We start from the raw sequence: 10,663 nt of genomic DNA on the forward strand, positions 1-10,663 counted from the left end.
GATGACAGCTTTAGAAAACAGTCTCTCACGCTATGTTGCATCATGCTTAAAATAATTAACACAATTTTGTGTTTCATTCACACAAAAACAGGCCTCTTTTAGAACAACACATAAATGAGCAAAACTTACTCAGCCACATGAATGCCTCGTACGGTCATGTTAGCGATCCTTTTTGGCATGTAACTTACATTTAAACATATGTACAGATTACTGGTTTTATGAGGAATACGATGCTGTTGAAAATATTAAGATCCGAGCTTCAATAACATCACACGACCCATTGTAGAGACTTTGTAATAGACTGGCCCAGCCTTGTATTTATTTTTTAACGAATGTAACGGAAATCTGCAACCAGACACCTGGGAAGACAAACCCAAGTAGTGTGGGGATGGGATCACCACTCCCGACCCACTAAAACCAACTCCTTTCTCTCCAGTCGTTCACCCGACCCGCAATTAAGCAATACCTCGGGGGATGACTATTGGGCATTGCGCCCCCTACATGACGTACACAAGTGCCTAGGCTCCCCTAGCACTCCCTATACACCATCTGTGCACAAGACATACTGTCACCACATGTGCCCCAACACTAACCTATCTGTGCTGCTCGAACGATTGCATTCATTCATTCATTCATTTATTTAGTTTACATCTAAACAGATAACACTGAATCAACAATTTGACGCCACAATACACGGTTCGAGGCCGCATCTCTCCATCCTCGGATACGCCCCACGCTCGCCAAGTCGTTTTGCACCTGGTTTGCCCATCTCGCTCGCTGCGCTCCACGCCGTCTCGTACCTGCTGGATCGGAAGCGAACACCATCTTTGCAGGGTTGCTGTCCGGCATTCTTGCAACATGTCCTGCCCATCGTACCCTTCCGGCTTTAGCTACCTTCTGGATACTGGGTTCGCCGTAGAGTTGGGCGAGCTCATGGTTCATTCTTCGCCGCCACACACCGTCTTCTTGCACACCACCAAAGATGGTCCTGTCTCTCACATACTCCGAGTGCTTGCTAGTCCTCCTCGAGCATTGTCCATGTTTCATGTCCTTAGAGGACAACCGGTCTTATTAGCGTCTTGTACATGACACATTTGGTGCGGTAGCGAATCTTTTTCGACCGCAGTAGGCTCGATTTCCACTCGATTTCCTACCTCAGCTACGAGGCAGATCCTTTCATGTCTCCAATTTCTGAGGTGCCGCAGAAGCATCAACCCCCCCCCCCCCCATACACTCCTGCCTGGCCTCACCAGACTTCAGTCATTCTAACACTACCGACCATGCGTACCATGCGAGGCTTACTTGTGTGCTCACCCATACACTCGCTCCCATTCGCTTGCACCACATGTGCACCACTTGGGAGTGTGTGGGTACCACCCACTGACAGCCGCTTGCCGCAGAAGCAGCCCTCACTCTGTGGAACCTCCACAGGCTCCGTTAACGACCTGGCTAAATATTTCACCCCCTCGGCACGGGTCGCCTGGCACCTTGAAATTCGGGGTTAGGGACGCCATATTGTCAGCTTCAGTGTTGTACCGAGCCTGATGATATGGCCGAATTTAAACCGTTTTGCACTACTTCCGAGTATCCATATCCCAACGTAACGGGAAAGAATGGCCCAGCCTTGTATGGTAATGTTTTAAACATAGCCGTGAATAGACATAGGACTTGTAAAAACGTAACGTATTTATTTATACTTAACTTTTGCATTTATGGAGTTTGATTATGGGTATTGATATTGCAAACGACAACTTCCATGATGTGTAGAATTATTAGTAGTTTGTTTATTCAAAACTTCTGGGAATAAAACTAATATTTGAATACATAATTAGAATTGAGGGGGTTAGAAGCAGAGGGCTGTATGTGACATTTTGGACAAATTTGTGTTGACTGTAGCAAAAAGTACTTTTATTCTGGAGCTTTGCGGCAAAATGTTGATACAGTTTGAGTGTTATTTGTAAAAAAATTAAAAAATCACAGAAAATAAGTATTTTTTTGAACTTTCATATGATTTGTATGAAATTAAAAATTAATGAAAACTTTACACCATTTTTTTCAAAACGGAGGTTTAGTCACTTACACCCCGTTAAGCTTTTATTTATAGATTTCTTATTGACGATAGTATTTAAAGTTTAAAAATAAAATTTTAAAAAAATTCTGAACTTTGGCAAAATGTGCTATTTTAGGGTCCCGTTTTCCATCTCATTAAACATGTGTTCATTTTTTCGCCAAACAAAGAAATACAGCACCAATTTAGTTGATTCTTTCTACTAACATGCGTACTTAATGTGGAAAAAAATATCACAAAAATAGGGAACATGTCCAGGAGCTGTAACCCTACTAAAATTGTGGAGGTACTGCTGTCAAATTTTCCCAAAGACTTTCGAGTTTTTCAAGAAAAAGTGAAAATTGTTTGTACTGGATTCTGTCAAGACAAGAATATTTTAACTACACCCGAAGACTGCAGGCATCAACGCATTTCTCAGATTGGACGAGGAACTTTGTACCTACTCGCTCAGAAAGTAGCATTTCAAGCGTACGCGTAGATCAGACGAGATATGAGCGGACGGATGAAACCTTATCTTTATGAGCAATGACGTGTTGAGATTTTATGGCATGAGATCTCTACGGTGGTAAAAAGTTATAATATGGACGAGGATATATCGGACGAACTGACCTAATTAACGCCATCGAAAATCAAAGCGGTAAAAAGAACCTGCAACGCATCACCACTAGCTATAAAAAGACACTCGTCGGATCTCCGACTTAAATCTGTAAAAAAACGAGCCATGGGTAATGTTTTCCACATAACCGCGAGTGGACGTAGGACTTGAATAAACGTAACGTATTTACATTTAACTTCTAAATTTTTGATCTATGGAGTTTGATTTCAGGTATTGATATTGGAAATGACCGTAATGCTGGGTAGATACCTTTTCGTGGTGTGTTACGGGGTAAGTTCTACCATGGTCACATTGCCAGCTACAGGTACATCCTGACCCTACGAATTCCTTCCCAATATCCATCTCCGTGATACTTATTCCTTCTTTCCCTAGTAACGGTACTGACAAGCGTGGCCAGGAATAGTAATTCTAATGCTTTTGTCATTTTTGTCACAGATTGAAATTAAGGATTACACCCACCTTGATTTCTGATAGCAATCTGAACAGAGATTTCAAAGGAAACATGAGTATCACTAGTTTCTAGTCCACGAAATATACCGGAGCAATGCCATGCTTTCGTGTTTTTATATATTCGTAATATATTTATTTTCCATATTTTATTATACTTATTTTTCATATTTCATTATATTTATTTTTCATATTTTTACATTTTATTTTTTTTAATTTCTATATTTTCATAATTTCATATTTTACATTCTATTATTTTTGTGTCTCAAAATTTTCATATTATTATGTTATAATATTATCATAGTTTCATATTTCTTTAAATTTAACATTCCACTTTCAAATTTTATGTTTTATATTTTTGTATTTTCATATTTATATAATTTCATGTTATTACACCTTCATATTATAATATTTTTATATTATCTTATTTTCAGATCTTTATATTGTCATATTCTCAAAATTTAATACTTTAATATCACATTTTATATTTTAACATTTGCAATATTATCATATTCTCATGTTTTTATGTACTCATATTTTTGTATCTTCCTTTTTTATTTTCATGTTTTCATATTTTTTTAAATTTTCATATAGCAATTTTTATGCTATTATTACACTATATTTTTATGTTTCTTATTTTCTTATTTCATATTTTTATGCTTTTATATATTTATATTATTGTATTATGTACATTCATACTGATTTAACATTTTCATACATTTTCACTATAAAACATCCCAGGAAAAAAAGCTTCACAACCTGCCATGTAACCTTTATGTAGACGACTTCCTGGCACATAAACTACTATCTGATATATAACATTCTAAATAATAAATAAATTCTTTACAATTTCCAGCTTCTTCTACAAGAGATGTACATCCCGAATCAACTTCGGCTCCTAGTTGACGTTGTATTCTACAAATATATATATAAAATTTTAAAAAAAATTTCTTATCATAATGTTATTCATTTCACTACATATTTATTTATATACAATTACCAAAATAAGAACTTAAAAAGAACGCGGTGCGTATGGTACGGTATGTCCACGCATCCTTCAACCCCTGTAGATTCGTGATATGTATCATGTTGAAGTGACTACTTGAACACGATACATCTCGAAGAATCATCTCTGCGGCAAACACAACGCAGTGGGCCTGGCCGCTTTGAAGTTTATGTCATACCACTGGTATGCTGTGAGCCTCAATATTGACAAGAAAAATTATTGGGCGTCATCTAACTCAATAGTTTTCCAGGATGCTTTCTTTGTACTGGCTGCGTTTGTGTTCGATTAGATTAGATTAGATTAGATTAGGTATTGATATTGGAAATGACAACTTTTATGCTTTTATGTAGAATTATTAGCAATTTGTTTATTCAAAACGTCTGGAAATAAAACTAAAAATTAAATACATAATTAGAATTGCTTTGTTTCTAACTATTAAGCCCTTATTTACTCAAGCAAATGTAGGGCATTTATATATTTTTTTTATTAATGATAGTATTTGAAGTTTGAAAATTCTATTTATAAAATTTTCAGACTTGGGCAAAATGTGCTATTTTAGGGGAACTGTCCCGTTTTCCAAACAAAGAAAAACAATACCAACGATGCTTCTTTTTGCTAACATGCGTGCTTACTGCTGAAAAATATCACAACAATAAGAATCAAGTCAAGGAGCAGTAACCCTACTAAAATAGAGATGGTACTGCTAACACGTCAACGAAAAATTATTCAATGTTTTGATTCCAAACTCTACGTCAAGTTAATAATGCAATTTCTCAGAAAAAGCAACACAAAGAATAAGATAAAGTTTATTTAAATATTCTTTTGGAAATTATTTTTGCGAACTTTTTTAAAACATTTACAAGTAATACAGCGAAATTTTCTAATCTAAAATGGATATTAACACTATTGCTAATTGTGCATCTTTAATTGCTAATGCCTTCTGCAAACTAATGAAAGTATTTATTTTAATCACTTTTTTTTCCTTTCTCGTACAACTATGTTGTACCGAAAGGCTATCATTTCACTCCGAAAACGAACTTTTTATACAAGCTTCTGAGACCCATAGTATTATATACCAATCGACTCAGCTCGACGAGCTGAGCACATGTCTGTATGTCTGTGTGTATGTATGTGTGTATGTGTGTGCACAAAAGCTATAAAAAACATTGGACAACTTTCCGTATAGTAATCCTTAACCGATTTTTTCGCAAGTTTCATTCGATAGGGGACAAAGCCTTGTTGATCACTATTGAATTTTATAACGATTGGTCATTGCGTTTTAAAGTTATGAAGAAAATGGTACATCGGATCATATAAACCCCATGTAAGGTTGGTGTCTTAACTAAATGCGAGAAAGGCACCACCAACGCTAGGTGGATTAATCTGGGTTTTTCATCAGTGTAGTTGATTTTGTTTGCTGGGGAATCAGAACTGTTATAGTATAACCATGTTTTAATGTACGTGTCGTTTAGTACCAAGCACAACTTAACATATGGTTAGTCATATGACATGACTCGTACCCATCCCGGGATCATGTGGATTATGTAACCAATCACCTGGATGAGCAGACCAAATCTCTCTATTTATATTCTTCTTCATCCACCACCGCTGCCCTCGCTGCCTCTAGCCGTGAGCTCCGAGCGATACGATGGGCGGTTGCATCCATCGCAACCGACACCACTGCATGCAACCATCATCAAGCACAGAATGACAAAAAATGCGCCCACCTCTTTCATGCATATTCGCAGACCCACCGGCAGTTCCACCGCTGGTGACTGCATGCTGTCGCTGTGTAGGTAAACACAGCGAACGAACGAACGAAACGAAAAAATGCGCGAGCAAAAAGCACGTCAGTACGCGCTGCTGTCACAAATTGTAATGACTCGCACACGGCAGACACTGCTTCTTTTATACACAAAGAAAATCTTCCGATAGACCCGAAGGCCCGTGACATACCGCATTCTGATGTCCGTGTTAGGAATGCACGGGATTGGTTACATATGAAATTTTTACTGGATTTGACAATTGAAATTTTCAATAGCTTATCGTTAATAATCTTAAGTTTCAATTAAATAGGCGAATTGCTGGAGAGTGTCCGAGTCGATTGATATATAAATCTTAAAAATCCATCGAAAGATAAAGGCACTAGTAACGTTCAAAATCTTCCCTTCCAGCGTAACGCTCTCGATTTCCAAAAATCTAAATGACACCCAGTATAGTAAAGAAAGACGTAAGTCCTACGTCAAAATGGAACAAAAATCATGATTTCCTCAGCACCAGTAGTGTTTTATTCATAAAATTTGGTTCAAAAAATAAATAACTGTGTAGGGTGGGTGTACCAATTGTCGCCATACATAAGAACAACTATTTTTTTAAAAATAAGTAAAAGGCATGTGGGTGGACTTTATATATCAAGCGAAAGGTTTTACTTCCTGCTCCTTAGAACAGCTGTGAAAACCACAATAAAATTTGTTATAATCATCAAAATTGATTAATCCATAATAGGAACGCATGCACCAGTTGTGGCACTATTCTTAATTTTGGTTCCTTATTTGGCAAATCCCATTGTTTTCTTATGGGACTGGCCAAATAGGGACCACTAGTGCGACAACTGGTGCAAAGGACGTCAAAAATTAAGCAAAATCATTTTTTACAATTATGCTTTGCTTGTTTTGGAAGAGATCAAAGGTTTTATCGTATCATATGAATATGCTTTATCGATATGAACTTGGTTTGCGGTGATTTGATTGGCCATTTGGCATATAAAGCACTAGTGCGACAACTGGTGCTGTAGCCACAACTGGTACATCTAGCCTAGCTGCTCAGAAAAGTTGCACAGTGGATTCATCCGAAAAAATAAAGGCACATTCATACATCAATGCAATTGAAAAACATTTGAATTTTCCGATTCATTCGTAGATGAAATCCGCAGAGAATAGAATCAAGTGATTTGACAATTATTTTCAAGTGATATAGAGATTTTGTATAGGGTAACCGTACCCTTAGTGGAGGTAGCACCAATAGTGGAGATAGTGGGGTTTTAATGAGATTTTTCATATTTATACACTTCATGATGGTTTTAGTTGATGTTTTGTGCTTTAAATATCCTGTTAAATGCAACTTATCTTGAAATTTCGCTTGAAAAACTATTGAAAACAATGATTTTCTTTAACACTTTCCTTCCACCTATAGTGGTGCAACTGTACCAATAATGGCGAGTCAATGGATAAGGAACAGTGTGCCCACAGTGGTGCAAGCAATATTTGGTTATTGTTGCTGTTAAATGACATCTATCTCATTTTTGTTAGCAAATTTATTGGTTTATCTATTGACTAAGATATTAAAGCTATAAATTTCCCATTATTATCAATTTAAAAAAAATATATTTTCTTTTGTGATTCTACTAATGCCTCCACTTTTGGTACCGTTATGTATATTGTATATTATATAGGGAGTTTGTTTTATGCATTTTACGCTCTTCTTTTTTCTCGTTCCAGAGGGCGAGTAATGGCGCTTGATCCTAGGCTTATATAAGGTGCTGTTTACAAATTATGTAACGCAAATTTGGGCAATTTTAGACCCCATCCCTTTCCCAGTAACATTTTTTGTATGGATGATAATTTATTTGTATGAACAGTAATGCTTGGTTTGACCCCCACCCTCTCCCTTCAGCGTATCATAATTTGTGAACGGTTTCTAATCCAGGACACTAGACTAAAAAACTGTGTCCCATCCCATGACGTCGAGGACCCAAGGAGTGTACATCAATCCTTTTAGCTAAGTCACTCCCAACGATTCATCAATAATATTTTACCATTGAATGTGAAACGGTAAATTGCCCCAAATATAATTTTAAATCAAACTGCATTAGTTTTAGTGTGGATTCGAATAAGATCATCGTTATTATGGGATTGATTACGGTTTATAGAGCCTTAAAATAAAACTGGGTAAAAAGCGATCGAAGTGTTAACATTTGTTAATGAAATTCGGGCGAAATTTACTTGAATACATAACGATGCTGTGCGTAAAATGCATTGTGAGTTTCATATGGAATGCAAATTATTATAAATTCTCACGAATCAAAAAATCCTATAAAATGAATGACGTGATTATAATCGTGAATGACGTGAATAGAATGAATGGCGTGATTACCGTCGAAACGGACGTCCAAATGCGAGTGCTTGAAATGTGAGTCATGTTAGGAATATGAATGAAAAACGATATCAGATAACATTTGTTCCCGGGCTATATCAGACTGCTTGCAACATTACCCATCAAAACCCAGAATAATCCACCATGCGGTGATGGTGCCTTTCTGACATATATTGCATATTTAGGGAGATAAATTCCATTATTTTCATCAGTTCACATACATTTGAATGCATTGCAACAAATTCTTCAAACAACATTTGCATTTGATTTTGATTTTTTTCTCTAAGACGGAACCCTTAGCAAAAAAACATAGCTTTTTTAATAACTGCGAAGCACACACACATACAGATTTAACCTCATTTTGTTGTGCTGAATCGATTGCTATATAACACTATGGGATTCGGAGTCTTGTATCAAGAGCTCAGTTTCGGATTGATCCTATAGCATTTACGTATGCTTACTATACGAAAAAGACAAAACATGGAATCACGTAAAGCCGGTTCACATTAAATTTTGGATATTCGGTTTATGTCTGATTGATTTGACGTCATTTATCAATATGATAAAGAATTATAACATGAAGTATGCGTATTCGAAAAAAGGTCGAGAGTTTCTAGTGCTACGTGATTAGACGCTTCAGCGGTTCATAAATATCAAAACATATTTTATTTACACGATGCATTTCGATCACAATATGGAATCCATGTAACGCTATTACGAAAATTATTTTCGATCAAACCATGCCAAGTTCTTATACAGATTGCCAAGTTGTAACGACAGTAAGCAATGACTTGCGTGCTCGCGGCAGGTGTGTTGGCGCTTAAGTGGAGATCATTTCCCATTCCATTAGAGTTGGAATAGGAGTGTGCTGAGCGGGTTTTGTTTGCTTGTTTAGTCCGTTCGCGATAAACGCGAATTGTCCAGAATTTAACGTATACAAGTCTTATGACATAATACTAGAGTGCCTCGAAAAGTCTAGCACGGATACTTATCGATTCCAAGACATGTGCTAGCCTTGATAACGGCGATATGTCTCGTAAAATTTGATGAAACGCTACTGCACCGGGCTATAAATGTGGTCTCATTTGTTTTGGTCATATCAGAAGTGACCATTTCTGCAGTGAAACTGATTTATTTGTGAAAAATGAATTGGCTTACACTTCTTGTAACCATCCTATGCGTATTGCACGCTCAGGTGAGTGATGGTGTTTCGAATGAATCGAATATCAAATAAATCTGTGCTCATTTAGTCGACTCCGGATCGAAGTCCACGTATCATCAATGGACAGGCGTCAAATCTTCAACCATACAATGTTTACATTCTGTACCTAAATGTTAATAACGCAGGATTCTTCGGTGGTGGATCGATAATATCTCCGCTTCATGTTCTAACTTCCGCTCAGAGTATAGTTGGGTAAGTACTACTTATCAACTAAGTCGTTGCAAATGACTGAGTTCAATTTATTCAAAACATCAATAGGTTCGTCCAATGGCAAGTTGGAATGGGAAGTAACACCTTTTCTCAACTAACAACCGTCGTTTCGAGTGTTGCTACCGCGCATGCTGAGTATAATTCACTTACCAAGGCCAATGACATCGGAATTGTCACCCTTCCCACATCTCTAGTGTTCACTGCCTATGTACAACCAATTGCACTCCCGCCGCTAGTCGCTCAGATAGATCAGCTTCCGCTAGAAAATGAACAGGGCTCAGTTGTAGGCTTCGGATTCACGTCCGTCACATGTAAGTATTTGAGTTCCAATACATAGAGATTACATATCATCATATCTCATTTAACTTCAACAGCGGTTGCTCCTTCGGTCAATCTACTGCGAGCTTACCTACGAGTGACAAACAACTTGCGTTGCCAACAGTTCTACCAGATTACACTGCCACAGCATTTCTGTGCCGAGAATACTGTTGAGTTTTCCAACATCTGCAATGGGGATATCGGAGCCGGGTTTGTCACAGACGTAGGCGGCACACAAACCGTTACCGGCATTGCCTCGCTGATTACCGAAAGCTGTGGCAACTCAAGTCCTTCCGGGTTCACCCGAGTAGCGTCCTATCGGCAATGGATATATAGTTTGACGCAGGTCTAATAAATCGAGGGAATATTTGTACAACTGCAGCTTCTAAGTCTTTGTACCAAACTGAAAAAAAGCAAGAAGACACAGATCCCCACCATTCGAAATCGACCTTTTATCCTCAACCAGTGTAGTGTACAAAGTTTTTTTTTTAATTTAGATCCTGAAGGAAATATCAGTTAAAAAATTGATTCAAATGCTAACAAAAACCGCTTCAATTATCATTCTTAATTTGTTGCGTTGTAACGGAGTATTTCGTAGATTGCATACTGGACTGGCCCAGGATA

General features: G+C 37.4%; 1 protein-coding gene across 1 annotated transcript; it reads left to right on the forward strand.

The window, feature by feature from the left end:
* The first annotated feature begins 9,281 nt into the window (after positions 1 to 9,281).
* On the forward strand, positions 9,282 to 10,420 carry LOC134215354 (chymotrypsin-like). Its single transcript, XM_062694566.1, has 4 exons — positions 9,282 to 9,484; positions 9,540 to 9,703; positions 9,770 to 10,032; positions 10,096 to 10,420. The coding sequence occupies exons 1-4, from the start codon at positions 9,434 to 9,436 to the stop codon at positions 10,389 to 10,391; spliced, it is 774 nt and encodes a 257-aa protein (XP_062550550.1). The 5' UTR covers positions 9,282 to 9,433; the 3' UTR covers positions 10,392 to 10,420.
* The last annotated feature ends 243 nt before the right edge of the window (positions 10,421 to 10,663 follow it).

Source organism: Armigeres subalbatus, chromosome 2 (assembly GCF_024139115.2).
Source record: "Armigeres subalbatus isolate Guangzhou_Male chromosome 2, GZ_Asu_2, whole genome shotgun sequence".
Lineage (NCBI taxonomy): Eukaryota > Metazoa > Arthropoda > Insecta > Diptera > Culicidae > Armigeres > Armigeres subalbatus.